The sequence below is a fragment of the Capricornis sumatraensis genome, chromosome 23, assembly GCF_032405125.1.
Source record: "Capricornis sumatraensis isolate serow.1 chromosome 23, serow.2, whole genome shotgun sequence".
NCBI lineage: Eukaryota > Metazoa > Chordata > Mammalia > Artiodactyla > Bovidae > Capricornis > Capricornis sumatraensis.
Window position 1 is genome coordinate 50,095,432 of NC_091091.1, and position 19,239 is coordinate 50,114,670.

At 54.5% G+C, this 19,239-nt stretch overlaps 1 protein-coding gene across 1 annotated transcript in view; it reads right to left on the minus strand.

Moving 5' to 3' along the window:
• TCERG1L (transcription elongation regulator 1 like) overlaps positions 1–19,239 on the minus strand; it is a 198,981-nt gene that overhangs the window by 21,247 nt on the left and 158,495 nt on the right. The window contains exons 8-9 of the mRNA XM_068961619.1: positions 17,770–17,839; positions 1,700–1,835 (exon numbers count right to left, since the gene is read on the minus strand). Of these exons, the coding sequence (XP_068817720.1) occupies positions 1,700–1,835; positions 17,770–17,839 (206 nt within the window). The remainder of the gene's footprint in view (positions 1–1,699; positions 1,836–17,769; positions 17,840–19,239) is intronic.

Here is a 19,239-nt window from a genome sequence, read left to right on the forward strand (position 1 = left end):
ACACACGTGTACACACTGACAGCACACACACACACGCAGAGACACATACATATACGCTCACAGAACACACAGCGGGACACATACACTCATGGCACAAAGACACACACGTGTATACACTCACAGTACACACACAAACACCCACAGACACACACTCAGAGCACATATACACACACATATACACTCACAGAACACACAAGAGAGACATTCACATACACTCACGACACACAGATACACGTGTATACACTCATAGCACACACACGTGTAGACACAGCACACACATACACTCACAGAACACACAGAGAGATACACACACATGTGTGTACACTCACAGCACACACACACATACACGCGCACCTCTACACACAGCGCACACACACACATACACACACACAAACAGATACATCCCTCACAAGAACATCAGCTGCTTCCAAGGCCATCCCATCCTACAGGATTTTGTGATGAAATCACCTCTACGTCTTGAAAGATAGAAGAAAGTTGTATGGGGAGGGATTATCTTAAAACAGCATTTTAGCCTAGTAAATATAACTCTTAAAATCATGTTTTTTAAAACAACCTGCCCTCCGTCCACACCGGGGATGGGTCCTGCACGTGTGAGCTCACACGTCCCTCAGCGTCCTCGTGACTTCACACTGGACACATGGCATTGCCACTCTGAGATCACAAGCCTGCTTCTCCTCCAGGTCCTCGCACCGAGGGCTGTATTTTACTTTTGAGTGTGTCTCCAGACAGATAAAACGACGCGTGCATTAAAATTCATGGTGCTGAGGAGACGAGGGGCCCCTCGGAGTGCGGCTGAGATAATCTCCTTCTCCTAATTCTTCCAGAGCTCACACTGGCTCAGCTCCAGGGAGCCCTCGGGCCCCGCCTGCCCAGGTGCCAGCCCTTCTCAGACTCTCCCCGGGGAAGTCGGGGTCTCCACAGACCATCCTCCCCTCAGTTCACGGCTGCACCTGCTCTTGGAGGGGCCTCACAGGAGGCAGCCTGTCCTGGGTGCTGACTACAGAGGGAATTCGCTTTTGCATTCCCAAGGCCACTTACAGTGTTCATTATAATCATCATTACACACCAGCTCCTATCACTGCCTTCTGTGTTCGGGCTCATCTTACGAAGAAATCCAACTGGGCTGAACTACTGTATCAGGCTCATTTTATACCCAAAAGCCAAAACAGGAAATAAAAGTCATTGGAAGGAGATTCAGTTATAAAATGCGTGTCTCCCTTCAATTCAAAGGCGATTCAGAAGTCAACAACCGTGAAGACATCCCACCTGCACGAAACCCACTGGGCTGACCCAGAGGGGTGCGAGCCCCTCCCTGAGTGAGATCACCTCAGGGCGTGTCTCGTGGATGGTTGGACGTCATAAGCTGGCTGGGCTCCTGCAGGAAGGCCATCGACACAAACCAGCGCTGCATCCTGGGGACCATCCCTTCTGGGAGACCCGCATCTGCTCACTTCTCAGCCGCGTCCGTGGACAGGTGGCAAGAACCGCCCTGCAACGCATTGCACCCTCCAAAGCCTAGCTCCCTCCCGGGACTGGACCCCTTGCGCGTCTCCTGGCCCCTGAATGTTCTGCACGCAGCCTGCCCACAGCTTGATGAGGAAGGGGACGTGGTCCTGAGGGGGCGACGGCCAGTTCGCCCCCCACTCCCGCAGAGGCAGCCACCGGGGGGCCCCCTTACCCCTCTCTCCAGAAGCATGTCTCGGAAGTGGGCCGCTCGCTCCTCCAGCGGCAGAAGGATCTGGGGCAGGGGTGACTTGGCGCCCACGTTCTGTCTCTCCGCCTCCTCGGGCCCAGGACTCACGTGGCCTTCCGTCCTTTGGGGCACAAGATACAGAGAGTCAACCAAGACCTTGGAGACCCACCCGATTCTCACTACAACCTTTCAAAGCCCTCCAGGCCCCTGGAAGGAGCAGAGTCTTTGAACACTTTGCAAAGCCCAGCTCAGATGAGACTTGGCTCTTGGGATGCAAACTGCTTTGCTGCGTTTGGGGCAGAAAGTGGAGACGGAAGCCCCGACAGGATAGCACAGCCGGAGGGAGACCTCGGTGGGGTCTGCGGGTCGAGAGCACTCAGAACAGCCTGGGAAGGAGGCCAAGCGGCCCCGAAGCTTCCCCGCCCGAGGCCAATGTCACCGGAGCGAACAGAGCAAATCTGCCGCTTGAACCAGTCACTGCGTCTTGAACCTGATTCCACTTTGGCTTTTAGAGATGACTCGACAGTGGACAAAGGCACGGAAGACAGTCATGGGGAAATTATTCTATCTACACCCAGAGGGCAGAAAGCATCGTCTGGGGGTTTAGCCCAAAAGGGAGGATTTAGTGACGGCAGTGAGACAGAACCACACCCTGGGGACTCTGCAAAGGACAGGGAGAGCTAGGTGACCGTGAGCCCAGGGGTGGCCACAGGGGAGGAAGCAGGACCCAGCGTGGGCATGGCGAGGGGCCAGGCGGAGCGGCCCAGAGGAAGGAGAGAGAGCCCCCCTTTATGAATCAGCCGCTCGATAGCTCGCATCACTTGTTTAACGCCCCATCTGATGGAGGTCCTCGTGGTTTTACTCCTCGTATTGGAAGCAGCTGGAAACCTCCCTCTGCCGCACCTTGATGCTCGCTGCTGGGAGAAAGCATCTGACCAAACACACGCTGTTGCTCCCACCTCCTTCCCTCCTGCTCCCTGACACGGCCCTGCCTGGGACTGGTCCCCCCAGCACCTCGCTCTCAACCAACCTCTTTCCATCTCCTAAGGCGCCAACTGGACCCCTGGTGCCCAAAAGGCACACTTGCTCTGACACCCAGACCCCTCTGTGGGTACAGCCACAAAATTAAAAGATGCTCCTTGCAAGGTAATCTATGACAAACCCAGACAACATATTAAAGAGCAGAGACACCAGGTTATTGACAAAGGTCTGCATAGTCAAAGCTATGCTTTTTCCAGTAGTTATGAATGGATGTGAGAGGTGGGCCATACAAAAGGCTGAATGCTGAAGAACGGATGCTTCTGAGCTGCGGTGCTGGAGAAGACTCCTGAGAGTCCCTTGGACTACAAGGAGATCCAACCAGTCCATCCTAAAGGAAATCAGTCCTGAATATCCATCGGAAGGACTGATGCTGAAGCTGAAACTCCAATACTTGGGCCACCTGATGCGAAGAGCTGACTCACTGGAAAAGACTCAGATGCTGGGAAAGATTGAAAGCGGGAGAAGGGGGCGACAGAGGATGAGATGGTTGGATGGCATCACTGACTCAATGGACATGAGTTTGAGCAAGCTCCAGGAGATGGTGAAGGACAGGGAAGCCTGGTGTGCTGCAGTCCATGGGGTCACACAGAGTTGGACGACCTAGTGACTGAACAACAACGACTCTCCCACCCTCCAGGACCACGGCCTCCACTGACTGCAGGCAGTGACATCAACAGGCCAGTGCAAACCTGATCACAGGCCACCATTCCCGGGAGTTCTAAAGAGAAGTCCACTGAGAAGCACCATGACTTCCTGCCTCCTGCACACAGGACTGCATCCTGGGTGCTCACAAGTCCGGAACAGCAGGGCGTGTGCATTTCCAAAGCCTGCTGCACCCCAGGAATTGCGGGGATAAAGGCACACCATGCCTGTCCGGGTTTCCTGATGGAAGTCACGATCAGGGCTCCCCAGGTGATCTGTTGCCGGGGGGCCTGTGGCAGCATCTGCAGACATTTGTGGTTGCCACCACTCGGAAGGTGCTCCCAGCATGTAGGAACGGAGGCCAGGGCAATGCACAGGATGGTCTGGGCATGTCTCTATCCCCGCATCTGGGGAGGAGGAGACAACCATCCAGGTCATGGGTGCTGCGTGCTAAGTCGCTTCAATCATACCCAACTCTTTGTGACCCTATGGCCCATAGCCCAGCAGGCTCCTCTGTCTGTGGGGTTCTCCAGGCAAGAATACTGGAGTGGGTGACCAGGCCTTCCTTCAGGGGATCTTCCCCACCCAGGAATCGAACTCGAGTCTCTTCCATCGCCTGCATTGGCAGGTGGGTTCTTTCCCGCTGGCGCCACCTGGGAAGCTCCCGTTAAGGTCATAGCGTCATTTAACTGCCCAGCCAGGGCAGCCTCACCAGGCCTGCCGTTCCTCCAGCTCTGACCAGGGTGCCATGAAGACATGCAGGTCAGCAGTTTGGGACATGCTAGGGACGTAGAGTATGTATACCATGTGCTACGTCTAACAGGGGCTGCCATGCATCGGGGTAATAATATGGATTAATCCAACCTCACACAGAATGTGCAAAGAAAAACAACCTGCTTGCTCAGCCCATTCGGGAGTCTTATTTATAGCCCAACGATTTCAGGAGAACTTGCATTCTTCGCTTCTTATGCCATGATGTGGAATTTTGGAAAAAGGAAATTGCCAGTGGATTTGCCATCGTAGCACACTGCAGAGGGTATAATTAGGATTTCTTTGTAATAAATTTTCATTAGTTAAAAATAGAAGTGCGGAAACAAGTCTCGCATTGTTGTAACTTGAAACAAGATTAATAGGAACATGTGATGATCGCGGATTACAGCTTTTTCCACAAAATATTTTGTTCAGAACCACTGGACGCTTTCCAGACTGCAAAGCAATCGTTCAATTAGAGTCAATCAAAAGCAAAGGCAAACTTGGCTAAAAATATTTTCATCCTAAGTCTGAAAAACTTAGTACTAAAAGTAAATCCTAACACTGAAAAATAGAGTAAAGCCAACATCATACGGAGGGTGAGAGGCGTTGTCCCCAGGGGCCCGGCTGGGTACCCGAGCCCTGGGGTGGTTGTCGGGGTGGGGACCACGGCAGGGCTGGGGTCTCCTTGCTGTGAGGGGAGGGGCATGTCCTCTGCCTCCTGCACCCCCTTCGGAGACATCAGGGGGCCCAAGCCCCGCCCTGAGCTCGGCCCCACTCCTGCTCCCATCCCGCCCCTCCCCCAGAACCGCCTCTGAGCGCCAGCAGCTGAGCCGCTCAGGAGACGTGTGCCAGGGCGTTCTGACCCTGCCCGTGAGCCCAGGGCAGCACATGCTTCCGGCGGATGCTTGAGACCAGACGCGGTACAGCAGGATCCCAGAGGCAGCAAGTTCTTTTGCAAACGACGGACTTTCCTGTGTTTATCTGGGGCTGAGGGACTCAGGCCCCTGGCCTTGGCACTTCTGCCCCTGCCTGGAGGCCAGTGCTTGGACCCAGACTCGCCTCTTCCGCCTCCTGAAGGTTCAGTGCAGCCATCCTGGGGTCAGAATGGTCTCTTTGGCGAAGAAACGAGGGCCACCGACCAGCTGCCTGTTACATTCAAAGGAAAGGGATTTTTGTTTTTGCTTTTTTACTGTCCAGGTTACAAGGGGAGGGGAGGGGAGAGAGAAGGAAGGAAAGAAGGACGGAGGGAAGGAGAGGGCGGGAGAGGTTGACTCAGAAGGCGGTGTTCTTCGCAGCAGGCGCACAGGGGAGGGGTGCGCTTCTCCAGGTCTAAGGCCCCGCCCGCTGACTCAGCAGGCCCACTTCCTGCAACGCCGCCTCCGCAGGTGATGGGAGCACGTTGGACCGCATCTTTGGAAAAACAGTTTGAACAGGAAGATCCCAACACGCCTCCATCTGTGATGCTAATGTGAGCCTGTTTTTCAGTCCTGTTGAAATATTTAAACCTCTCGATTCTGACAGAGATTAGCTCTGTCTCCCAATTTTACAGTCCCCATTGATGTGATAAGCCGGCCTCCTTCACCTCTGGCTAATTTGTTCCTAAAAATGTGCAGCAGGAAATGCCAAAAGTGGATGCCTCTGGCGGGTCCCACCGGCCTCTCCCTGCAGGTGATGACTTCCCTTTCCTGCTGCTGATGAGCAGGGGCAGGATGCCCACCGTGCCCACCAAGAGGTCTGGAAAGCCCTGGCCGGCAGCATCTGTGTCCACTGCTGCCACAGCCGTCATCTAGGGCTTGTTGCTCCGAGACCCAAAGGTTAAGGGTGGCGTGTCCTGCGGCTCCTGCTGCCCAAATCCCTGACTCGCTCCTCTGCCCCGCCTCGTGCCTGGCCAGCGGGTCCGCCGGGGTGGGGTCCAGGTCCCCGGCAGCTGACAGGAGTTCCCTGCCAGGGCGCGGAAACGGGGCATGTGGTTATTTATCCTCAAGATCCCGAGGAGCTGAGATCCACAGGCTCGCGTCTTCCTAAATGACTCTTGGACTTAAAACAACTCCTGAATGCCTATTTCCTTGGCGTGCTTTTTATGATTATTCATTATTCCAGGTGGGGCGCCAGATGCCAGATGCCGCCTGAAGTGAAGGACGGAAATAAGGAGCACAGCGCAGCCCAGAGACTCTGCGGCCCCATCAGAGGATGCCTGACATTTGCTGAAAACACGGCCAAACCCTCTCCTCCCACTTTACTCGCACCCTCTCATTTAATCCTTCTCACAGCCCTATGAGGCTCATTTTACAGCTGGGAGAGCTCAGAGGAGGCATGTAGATTCCTCGGCACAATGACAGGTCTGAAAGCAGTGATGGTGATGGTGGTGATGGTGACGATGATGGTGGTGAAGATGGTGTCGATGATGATGGTGAGAATGGTGATGGTCTTGATGATGATGGTGTCGATGGTGATGGTGGTGATGGCGATGGTGATGGTAGTGACGATGGTGGTGATGGTGATGATGGTGATGCTGGTGGTGATGATGGTGGTGATGGTGACGATGATGGTGGTGGTGATGGTGTCGATGGTGATAGTGGTGATGGCGATGGTGATGGTAGTGACGATGGTGGTGATGGTGATGATGGTGATGCTGGTGGTGATGATGGCGTCGATGGTGGCGGTGGTGATGGTGATGCTGGTGGTGGTGATGGTGGTGATGGTGGTGATGGTGGCGGTGATGGAAAGGATGGTGGTGACACAACAGTGATAATCATGGTGGTGACAGTCGTGATGATACTTCCCCTTCCCTGTCTCTGGCGCTTCTGACGATCCCCACCAACCCTTCCCCAGGCTGGGTTCCAGCTTTCTGTTCAGCCGGATGACATCTCATCTTTTATTTAATTTAATCGATGGAGAGAATCTGTTCTTTCCTCTGGCAAAGAGGGCTAGGAATTTATCATCAAAATGCTGCCAGGCTGTAACTCCGGTGTGAGACATGATATAAAATTCTGCAGGAATCAAAGTTTCTGTGAATCTCTGCCTTGTGGGGCCTCAGACACTGTCATGTGGCTTGTAACAAATGGTCTTTGGATGAGGCCAACTTGGAAAGATCTGTGTTCTCTACTTTTCAGCCTCACCAGTGTAGGGTGGTAGGGTGCCTTTGGCTGCTGTCAGAAGACCGGGTCATCAGCCAGGTGGTCTCCAGGCCCCCGGCTGGGCTGGGGTGCAGGGCACCAGCTCAGCCGGCACTACTCACCTACGTGGAGGTCCCGACTCAAAGCCCATGGTGGCATCGAGGAGGATGTCTCCCCAGGACGGAGTCATGGCCAAGGGCACATCTGGGCTCTCACCCCAGTCAGGGGGCCAGGGGAGCTGAGCAGGGAGCGCTGTCCCCAGCCCCGTGGAGCAGCCCTGCCCCCCAGTGTGCAGGGACAGGTCTCCAACGTGGGAGAGACGGGCCCTGACGTGGGCAGAGATGGGGCCGTGACGTGGGCAGAGATGGGGCTGTGGCATGGGAGAGACGGGGCCGTGACGTGGGAGAGACGGGGCCGTGACGTGGGAGAGACGGGGCCCTGACGTGGGCAGAGACGGGGCCATGACGTGGGAGAGACGGGGCCGTGACGTGGGCAGAGACGGGGCCCTGACGTGGGAGAGACGGGGCCGTGACGTGGGAGAGACGGGGCCGTGACGTGGGAGAGACGGGGCCCTGACGTGGGCAGAGACGGGGCCGTGACGTGGGAGAGACGGGGCCCTGACGTGGGCAGAGACGGGGCCGTGACGTGGGAGAGATGGGGCCGTGACGTGGGCAGAGATGGGGCCGTGGCGTGGGAGAGACGGGGCCCTGGCGCGGGCAGAGACGGGGCCATGACATGGGAGAGACGGGGCCATGACGTGGGAGAGACGGGGCCGTGACGTGGGCAGAGATGGGGCCGTGGCGTGGGAGAGACGGGGCCCTGACGTGGGAGAGACGGGGCCGTGACATGGGCAGAGATGGGGCTCTAAGATGGGCAGAGACGAGGCCCTGATGTGGGCAGGGACACAGAACCCCCTGGAGGAGCAGGCCGAGGCCTCCAGGCTGCGGCCTGGGCTGTTTCAGACCTCAGGGACTCCGTCTCCAGCTGGAGTTCACTGCCCTCTGCTCTGTCTGCCCACTGACTGCTGACCGCCTGGCCAACCCCCTCATGCCCGCCCCTGCCCTGCTCCCCTCAGCCCTGCTCGTCCTGCCCTGGCCCCACCCCTTGACCCCCGATGTGGTGACACCTGCCCGGGAGGGGCTCTGGGGGTCACGGAGCTGCTCTTTGCTCTCTGGAGGCCAAGCATCCCCTCCACGGGGCTGACCTCACTCACCCAGCCTTTCTGTCCACGTGCTCAGAGCACTGTGAACCAGGAGTCAGGCGGGTGGAGGGAGGGGATGAGGAAGTGAGCAGACCCCCGTCCGACCCCCACCTCCCTGAAGCCCGGTCAGCATGGGCCTTTGGAGGGGTGGAGGGGTGCCAGCTGTAGGCACACTTGGTCTCAGAGGCCAGTGTTACTTCCCGGGGAGGCCGCCTGGGAAGGCATGTCTCCGTGCCGGCAGGTGGGCCCTGTGGGATGGGGAGGAGCCCCTGTGAGCACCAAGAGCAGGCCCCCCAGGCCCAGCGACACGCGACCGTGCTGCTGGAGAAGGCCCGACCCCACGTCTGCCCCCAGCCCGGCTCTGCGGGAGCTACGTGGTCGTCTTAAGGGCTCGTCAGGTAAAGCTGAGAGGACCCCCTGGAGATTAGAGGTCCTCAGGCAGGTCCTGGGCCCTGTGTGGCCGCCTCCCTCATCTGGGGACCCACACTGGCAGCCTCAGAGCACCAGCAGTGTCACCGAGCAGGTGACAAGAGGTGATGCCAGGCCCCACAGCGCGCAGGTCCCACTGTGCCTTTCGCAGGCAGTTTCCAGCTGCATCCGTGAGGTCGCCACACTCTCAGCCCTGAGAAGCAGCCGGGTGCCCTCAGGCTGAGGCTGTGCGGTGCATCTCACAGAGGCTGCTGGGTCACTTCTGTCACAAAACAGCGAAACCCATACCACCCTCCTGCCCCCACCGGCTGCAGCCGGAATCACCTTTGGGGGCCCTGGAGGAAACGTGATGGCCTGATCGCATCCATCATATGTCACAGGACGCTTAGGGGTGCCTGTCCTGAGGCTTAAGACCAAATAGACCTCCTGATGTGAAATGCCGCGAAGGATGCTTTTTAATCTATCCAGGTCCTCACACAAAAGTAGGCAGAGCTGTCAGAACAAGAAGCCTGCAGACAGTGTCCTCATAAATTACGGGGTGAGGGGTCCCCAGAACTCACACTGTGAGCGGGCGGTGCCTGACCGTGGCACCAAGGACCCTCAGGGCATCTGCGGCCACCCGGGGAAGCCGGGAGGAGCCAGAGGCCCGTCCCAGGGCCCCGACCCCCAGGACCCTGTGACGCCATGGACGGAGGAGCAGCTGGTGGCTGTGGCCTCTGAGAGCGGGGACACTGAAGCTGGAGGGGCCTCTGGGCTACTGACTGCGAAGGGGCCAAGGTGACCCACGGGGGTCAGCGAGCAGGGTGCCCCTTGCAGGATACAGCCAGGGATGAACTTGGAGAAACAGACACGAGCATAATCTCAGCAATCTTTAGACAAGATACCAAGGAAAGGGAAGAGGCGGCCTGGGGAACATGAGGAAGCAGAGGGCACGTGACGGCACCAGAGGAGGCGCCAGGGCCCAGAACCAGCAAGGCCGTCCCGGGTCACTGTCTTGCCCCACATCAGGTCAGCGAGAGAGCAGCAGAAGAACGCGGCCTAGACGTGCACACAGGCAGAAGAAGTGGGAAGACAGCGCCACGCGCCGATGAAACTTTAACTGAGTCTTTGAACAGGAGCTTAAGTTTTCAAAGAAGATGATGGATGCTATGCAATAGCGGCACATATCAGAACAGACAAATTCAGTGGGAAGAGGGATATTGGACCAAAGAAAGAGAGGAAAGACATCCCAGAGATCCAAGAAATTGGAAATAAAAGGGGAGGAAACACTTTGAGAGCCAAGCAGTGTACTTGGCGTCACCGACATGGAAACTCAAAGCAATGAAATGGAACAAACGCTAAAAAATAATTCGAGGAAAATACCTTTACATAGAAAGGATGCACGCCTACATGTTGAAAAAGTACACATCCTACGTGATAGCCACCCAGGAATCACCAAGACAGAGACATACTCTGTCTCTCAAAGGCTAAAATTAAGAACGAAGACGGATTGAAACATACCAACTACGTGCAGATCTAGGAATTGATAACGAAGCTGTCATCGTTGGAGGATGGCGCCAGAGAAACGACACAGATTTTTGAGAGTCAGTGTTAAAGGGAGTGAGTGATGAGTGGAAGTCGCTCAGTCATGTCTGACTCTTTGCGACCCCATGGACTGTAGCCCGTCAGGCTCTTCCGTCCATGGAATTCTCCAGGCAAGAATACTGCAGTGGGCCGTCGTTTTGTTCTCCAACAATTAAGGGGAAGGAATCAATAACTTACTTTGAGTTTCCTATTTGAAGTACACCTCAAGGGAACAAACTGGTTTATGAAGGTCTGTTTTTCTTTATAAAAGTTGTCAAGGTGCTAAATGCAGATGAGAGAATATAATCGAAACATCAGCATGAAAAAGTCCTTTTAGAAAGAAAGGATGAGGGCAAGTCACCTGCTCACATGACAGGAGACAGAGGATCAGACGTCAGACGCCTCTTGACAGAAGGAACTCAACACGACCTGAAGGATTCTTGCCCAGATACTCATCAAACTGGAACCGATACAGCCTCCAGATCTGCTACAGAGTTGCAGAACCTACCAGGTCAGGAGAACCAGGAAAAGCACACCTTGGAGATCAGTGGTATCCATGAGCCACGTCCAGACTACGGGAGAGTCCACAGTTAAGAAGAAATCCTGATGTTTTTAAAAACAGATGGAAAAAAAAAAGCTGGAGCAAAAGGGAACAGACCTACAGACTAAAATAAATTTAGGAGAGAGTCACGGAGGGCTACGTACAAACAGTTTTGACTTGACTTGAAAATTAAAGTTTAAAACTTCAAAGTTTAAAGGTTAAACAGTCCAGGAAATCTGAGTGAGTCTGAGAAGCTACTTGATAACAGTAGGTTGCTTGGTAATACTTGTCATTTATTTTTTAGCTGTGACTATGATTGCCTTTAAAACGTCCTTATCGTTTAGTCATGTGTCCTGATATATTTACAAATAAAATTTATGCAACAGCTGGGGTTTGCTTCAAAATATTCCAAGTTGAGGGGTAATGGGAACGAATGATGAACAATACTGACCTTGAGACAGTTGTTGAAACTGGGAAATGTGTACATGGGAGGGATAAATATCCGGTTCCATTGTTACATAGAACTTTTCCATAGTGAAAAGTTAAAAATGAGCAAATAAACTGTCCTTTTCATTGGGCATTTGGGGCCATTTGCTCTGTGCTGGGCCTTTCCCAGTGCGTGTCTACCAGCTAGATGGACTCAGAGCCACAGACCCGCCCTGCCCATCATCTGAGGATGTTTGCTTTAGCAGGAATCGTGGCAGTCGGGCCTGTTGGCTGTGCAGGCTGCCTCTCCCCTACGCTCCCGGGTCTCTCCAGTCCCTCCCGGCACTGACAGTACGTCTCCCATTGCACTCCAGCCTCTTTAGGTCCAGAAACCCCGCCTCCCTCCCATCACTGCAGCAGCAAAGGCCACCTCCTCTACCTGCCTCGTGAAGCTGAGCGCACGTTCCAGCAGGAGGCATCACAGGCTTGAACAGAACCAAACTATGAATTTATAGTTTAAGGGACTTCCCTGGTGGCTCAGACGGTCAAGTGTGTGCCTACAATGCAGGAGACCCGGGTTCAATCCCTGGGTTGGGAAGATCCCCTGGAGAAGGAAATGGCAACCCACTCTTGTATTCTTGCCTGGAAAATCCCATGGACAGAGGAGCCTGGTGGGCTACAGAACATGGGGTTGCAAAGAGTCAGACACGACTGAGCGACTTCACTTTCTTTTTTTTCAAACCATGAATTACCATAGAGAGGGGGAATACATTCTTTCTCACGGGAGACGAGAGGAGAGACTCTCCTAGATGACTGCACACTTACTACTCCAGGAGCATCTGGGTGTGCTCTCGACTGCTGAACGGAGCCCCCAAAGAAGAAGATTCTGCCATAGCACCCCCCAACCCGCACTGCCGTCCGGCAAGGGGAGACAGACTCTGACTCCATCTCAGAGCCACACGTCTGCTGCCAGCAAGCAAGGGCCCTGGGAAGGTCCCGCCGCTCCTGTCATGCCTGCTCCAGGAGAGTTCATGACAACCACCGAAGGCCAAGTGCTTCCTGAACACCGGGGTCCAAGGGAGTGAGAGGCAGGCTGGGAGATCTGATAAAGGACCAGCGAAGGAGCCCCCAGGTCAAGAGCTCTATTAGAACTGATTCCAGAGTGGTCTCTGGGCAGTCAGACTTCAGCTTTACCTCCATGTGGGTGAAGAGCTTCATAGAAACTGGGAACAGAGCTCGACCCATTCACCCAAACTCCAAGAAACGACACCTGCTCTATTAAGTGAGGGGGTGACGTATGGGTCTCCGGATTTATGCCGACGTCTGGTCTCTCTCTCAGAAATCCACGAGTTTCATAATCCTTTTTGGGAAGGAAATTAATGCCAAGGAATCTTGATGCTTCAACCTGAAAGGACAAACTAGAATCTCACGACAAGTGAGCTGCGTCCCCACCATCTTCTCATAGCCAGGCACCCATGGAGCGTCTGTTGGCCCAGGTAGGAGGCCCTAAAAACTCAGGGCACAGACTATTCACAAAACTGCAGGGCTCTATAGAGAAACAGCTGGTTGACTAAACTCATGACCCGGGTACAAGGCAGGAGCTTGAAATGCATGTGTGTGCAGTCGTGTCTGACTCTCTGCGACCCCATGGACTGTAGACCGCCAGGCTCCTCTGTCCTTGGGATTCTTCAGGCAAGAACACTGGAGTGGGTAGCTATGCCCTTCTTCAGGGGATCTGCCAGATCCAGGGATCGAAGCTGAGTCTCCTGTATTACAGGTAGGTCAGCGTAGGTAAGTGGATATTAATTCATTTTCCGTGCAAGTCTGAGGCCACAAAGAGATGCACAGTGTCCCACCTTCTGAAGAAAACCAGACTCCACACCCACACTGGAGTGCAGCTCATCCTCTTGTTTTCTTGGATGCTTTAAGAATATAGTTTTGCAGAGATCTCAATTTGGAGTCACGTATTTTCTAGCACTACCTTCTAGCACGCAGAGAACCCGTGCTCGCACGTTCTCAGTAGCTAATATTTTGGAGATTCTGGAAACCCATGTATGTGGAAGTGAAAGGGCTCAACTCATGGTTTGTATGAAGACAGGGCTCAGCACACTGGCCCCTCCTTGCTGCCCACACTCGCTGACCATAGGCCTTGCCCTGGGGTGGGGTGAGGGCAGCAGCTGTCGGAGAATAGAAAGAGTGTTTCCTTTTCTTTCGCACAGTTGACTCTCTCTAGGTGTGGGCGTGGTCTGGGGACAGACTCAGGGACAGTGGCTGCGAACCGTCCAGACAGTATATCGTTTTGCCTTGTCCCGTCTTTTGGGTGACGGTCTTGCTTCTTTCATCCTAGACGGAGGCTCGCTGACCCAGACTAGGAGGCAGAACTGCAGCTCAGTCCAGGGGACATGCTTTGGGTGTGCCTTGGACATCTTGGTTTGTGAAGAGGAGCGTAATGGAGGGTATATTGGGGGGAAACAGAAAAATGCCCCCAAGAGAACTTCTTGCTAATTTCACGTCTTCAGTCTCCAGATATGGCTGTAGACGGTCCCATGGAAGCGCCTGTTGCTGTTCAGGTTTTACTCGACAAGGTCAACTTCTTACCTCCAAGGCCATCAACTGGGTGTCCTCCAAGTTTACAAACTACCACAATAAACAATGTTCTGGGATTCCCTGGTGGTCCAGAGGTTAAGAATTTGTCTGCCAGTGCAGAAGGCTCTGGTTCAACGCCTGGTCCGGGAAAATCCCTCATGCAGGGAAACAACTAAGCCTGTGCGCCAGTCCCTGGACCTGTGTGCTAGAGTCTGGGAGCTGCAGCCCGCGTGCCTAGAGCCTGTGCTCTGCAACAAGAGGAGCCGCTGCAATGGGAAGCCCACACCACAGCTAGAGAGGAGCCCCACTAGCTGCAAGCAGAAACAGCCCGTGAGCAGCAGCGACGACCCAGCACAGCCACCAAGAAATAAGTAGATAAATTAAAAAAAAAAAAAGAGCAATCTTTCCAGCTGAGATTTCTTTGGGTCACTTATAGTAAAACACTTCTATAACAAATGGCATAAAAACATAAATAAGTTTCCAAAGCTGTGGGGCCAATGATATTTGAAAACTCACAAGAGCAATTTCACCCTCTCCTGCTATGGAAAACCATTAATTTAGCAGGAATCCCTTGGCTCTACAACTGGCAAAACCTGGCACCTGGAAAAGGGGCTGGAAGACACGCGTGCCGCTGGCAATTTCTTCTCTAACATATTTTGTGGATAATCTCACTCTAGTTTTTAAACCAAATGACATCTTTTGCGGAATCCTTCAAATAATTCAACTCAATTATTTGAAATAAATTCTAAGTTCTTTAAATAGTGCATTTGAAAAGCAGGTCTGAACTATAAAAAAAAACCTTCACGTGGGAAACCAGCAGAACCTCCGGGGCACTGCACACAAAGGGGAGACGCAAACAATCGATTTTCCGGTCCCAGGGAAGGCGCGCAATTGTGCATCACAAACACATCCCATTAAACAGTAAATAACAAGCCGTCTGAAACGGCACTCACCGGCAGCTGAAAATATTTGGGTAATTTGAAAGCTTGTCACTGTGACATATTCCTCTTCCCAGGGAATGTTAGGGAAAGTATCATTTGGATCTGAATTATAGACACAGCGGATTTAATCCCATTTGCATAAGAATGTCCAAAACGAACGAGGCCAGGACGTACAAAGAATGCAGGGAGCAAGCAGCCAGTGTTCGAAACCTGCCTCGCACTTTGGAGGGCAGGATGTGGCAGGTGGAGCCGCACTTGGCACGAGCCCTTACGTGCTCTTAGACGAGAGCAATTACATCACACACACAAAGGGAAGGTCAAATGGACTGATCCCAGCACGTTCTCTGGAGCCTGGCTTCTTACTAGTTAGGCTAGCATCTCCTAAATAAAAATGCACAAAAGCAGATAGACGCTTGAGGAGTCCTTGGGCACACTGGCAATGACCTTCCCCAAAGGGACAAAGAGGCTAAGATGATGCCGGTGTCAGCCCGCAGGGTGACAAGAGCTCTGGGCCGGGGATCAGGACCGGTGGGGAGGGAGCCTCGGGAAAAGCCCCACAAGGGCGAGACGTCCCCCAGAGTGAGCGCAGTTTGTGTAAAGCGGCCCAGAAGTGAAGGATCAGGACTCTCAGAACATTCCAGATCCTGAACCAGCTCCGAACATCCACTGAAGCCTTTTCCTCCCGAATCTCAGAGGCAGAACAGAGCAGAGTGACCTGGGGTGTGAGCCCTGAATTGCGGAGGGAGCTGGGTGTCTGGGCGCTGCCCTCACACACGGAACCTGTGGGCCCAGCAGGCTTGGAGACTCACGGTGGCCAAAACTCCACGAAGATACCTATGATGGTCAGAGTCAGCGCTCAGCCATGGAAGAAGTCACTGAGAAGATGAAAACTGAAATGAACGTTTTGACGCTACTTGAAAGCCAAGTGTGCAGAATCTGGGGCCTGGGCAATGTGGGCGGACTGCCCAGTCCCCTGGGGCTCAGTGAGCCCTCCCTCCTGCGAACGTTTAAAAACATCCCGTAATGGCTAGATTGCTGTTTCTCTTGTGCCTCATGAAGCTTGTCTTGTTTTTAAAATTATACACATTTATTCAAGATTGCAGAGACGGACGCAGCTGCCGCAGGGTCTGAGCACAGCAATAAAGCGATCACAGCTTGATTCCTGCCCCGGAGCCCTCGACGCCAGCGAAGGCGCTCGGAGTCCATCCTCCGCGGCCTCTGCCACCCCTAAAGTGACTGTGTAAGGACAAGGCCTAGGAGCGCGAGAACACAGAGGCCTGTGGGGACGCTGGGGTGAGCCCTGCCCCAGCGCCGCAGAGAGTCCAGCCAAGCTGCAGCCCCCGATCTCCGTCAGCTGGAGAAGGAGGCCCTGCCCTGGACTGCTCTCAGAAACTTCTGTGGCGTCTGCTTGGCATCAGTTAGTGTGACCCTAAACCTGCATTTGGTCAGCAGAATCATTTTGTGAGGGGTGCTAGTGGGAAAAGGCCACAGATATTGCAAGGCCCTTTGTTATTTAGCCACCCCGTCGTGTCCAGCTCTGCGACCCCACGGACTGTAGCCCCCCCGGCTCCTCTGTCCAGGGGGTTCTCCAGGCAAGAAGACTGGGGCAGGTTGCCACTTCCTTCTCCAGGGGATCTTCCTGACCCAGGGATTGAACCTGCATCTATCTCTGACAGGCAGCTTCTTTCCGCTGAGCTCCCAGGGAAACCCCAGTTGCGTAGGTTTGTGGCTACCCAGGCCGTCATCAGCATCCAGCTCTGACCCCAGGCTGCCAGCCCTCCTCCCCAACAGGGGTGTCCTCTCTGCCCCCCTCTCCCACCGTCCTTCCCCAGGAAACCGCAGGGCAAGGACAGAAGAGCTGAGAACAGGCACCGCCTCTGGGTTGACATCGCATCTCCCTTCATTGCTGTGCATGCATGTTGCTGCAAAAGTCTTACCTCAACTAGGGCACATTTTAAAAGAGAAGACACACAGTGCAAACACCCTGACAGCTGCTCTGGGATTCCTGCCGCTGGCCTGGGGTGCCCCAACGGGAGCGGGTGCTTGGACCCCCAGAACAGGACTGGACGTGCCGCTGGACAGGATGCGGACAATTCCGCAGGGCCATCGGCACCACGACCCCCCTCATCCTCCCTGCCCCGTGCCTTTCATCCACCTGCCCTTCCAGGAACTCGGACTCACAGACCTGGAATTTTACCCCTTTGCCTGGAAGTGAGTAAGGAAGGGCCATGGACTGGCTTTCCAGGAGGGCCAAAGGGGGACAGCCACCCCCGGCTTGAGGGGAGGCCGACCTCCTCCCTTCTGCGCTGTGCCTGCAGCAGGTAGTAACAAGCAAACTTGGGCGGAGAACGTGTTCTCCGGGCGCCACTGCAAGTCATCGGTCCTCACCCAGGCATCAACCGCTTCACTGATGACACGTCTGATTTGAGTTGAGAATCAGCCTGAATGGAGGTACTGAATGGAGACCTGGTGGCGTTACTTCGCCCAAAGTCTCGAAGCCGGCAAGCCACAGAGCCGGACCTCTGACCCAGAGCTGCAGGACCCCTGGCCCACCCCTCACCCAGCACACGGCCCCACACGGCACCTAGATTGCTCTGTCCACTCCTCAGGGCCCCAGAAGCAAGGCCAGGGATGAGCATGGGCCCAGGGAGGCCGCGGAGGGAGGCGCTGTCCAGTGTAGACCCGGGGCCCCCAGAGTGGCTGGGATCCCCCACCCTCTGTTTGGGGTTGGACCCATTCCTGACTCAGTCAACAGAGTCAAAATGCTCCTTTTCTTTCTCAAGGAAAGACACACAGGGAAGGACGTGGTCACCTACCGATTCCTCTTGGTTTTCACATCTGGGTCTTCCCTGCCATCTTCAGAGCTCGATCCATCGCTGGGCTCGGCTGAAAGAAAATCAGGTTCGTATGGTCAATACAGAGCTCATGGCTTTAGCAAGCTACTGGGAAGCACCACTTCCAGCAGGCTCAGCTTGAAATTAGGAAAACAGATTTCCGTTAAAGATGGACCTCAGTCCCATAGCTATGCTTTTGGGTTTCTCCTAAAGCTGGACCTCCGTCCTGTAACTATAATAACTATGCTAGGGGGTTTCCCTTAGAGCCGGACCTCAGTCCTGTAACTATGATAACTATGCTAGGGGGTTTCCCTTAGAGCCGGCCCTCAGTCCTGTAACTATGATAACTATCCTAGGGGGTTTCCCTTAGAGCCGGACCTCAGTCCTGTAGCTATGATAACTATGCTAGGGGGTTTCCCTTAGAGCCGGACCTCAGTCCTGTAGCTATGATAACTATGCTAGGGGGTTTCCCTTAAAGCTGGCCTCCATCGTATAACTACTAGCGGGCGCACTCCTTCCATACTTCAGCAGCAGAGAAATCTGTGCTGCTTTTGTGAACAGAAAAGTCATCTCTAGCTGCTGGCCATGGAGAGGCTGTCAGACCCTCCAGAAGGGTGGGTGAGGGGGTGTGACCACCTGACCCCACCCCTCGCAGGATGCAGGCCTGAACCGGCCCTTATGTCTAAGCTGCCTCTGCGCCCCTGGGTTTGAACCCCAGACCCAGGCTCCCCCTCTGACTCCTGCAGTGGAGGACCTGCGTTCTCTGCACACAGCCTGCGGACCGCTGCTGTCTATGTGTCTACCTTCTAAGAGCCAGATTGATTTTGAAGTCAGGTCCCCTCGTTACACCTTGAAGAGGCTGGCCCTGTAAATGTTTGATGAGCTTTCGGAATGAAAAAGTAAAAAGGTGCTTGGGTGTTTCATATTTGTCTCTGAAAGGAAAGAGAAAAAATGAGCATAAAGATGGTTCCAGAGCGTCATTATTTCGGTCCTGACAGGCTGAACGATGCCCGGACGCTCCCTGGCATCACAACTGCCTGCTCGCCTGATTTTCATTCTTCATCTGTCATCCCGGGAAGTGGCTTTCTCAGAAGCTCGTCCCCGGTGGGCCCAGGGGCAGGGCTGGGCCACTGCCCCCACCTCGAGGCTGGAACCCACGTCCTTCCTGAGGAGGCTCTGTAACGAGCTCGTAATGAATGTGACGTTTAAGGGGAAAATATGAATATCCTTGGCGGAGAAGCCCTCCACTCCTTCTCTTCTCGTAAAACCCGACAGTTCTCCATGCGCACTGACTGCAATCCCAATAATGCCTCCAGCTCCGGCCCCATCTATTCTCCGGCTGGCTCTCAGTGCCCGGTGCGGGGCTGAAGCAAGACGAGAAGAGATGTGGGTTACGCCCTAGAGGTGCCCAGCGAGCCCAGTCCACCCTGCCTCTGGGTTCTGGTGGCCTCT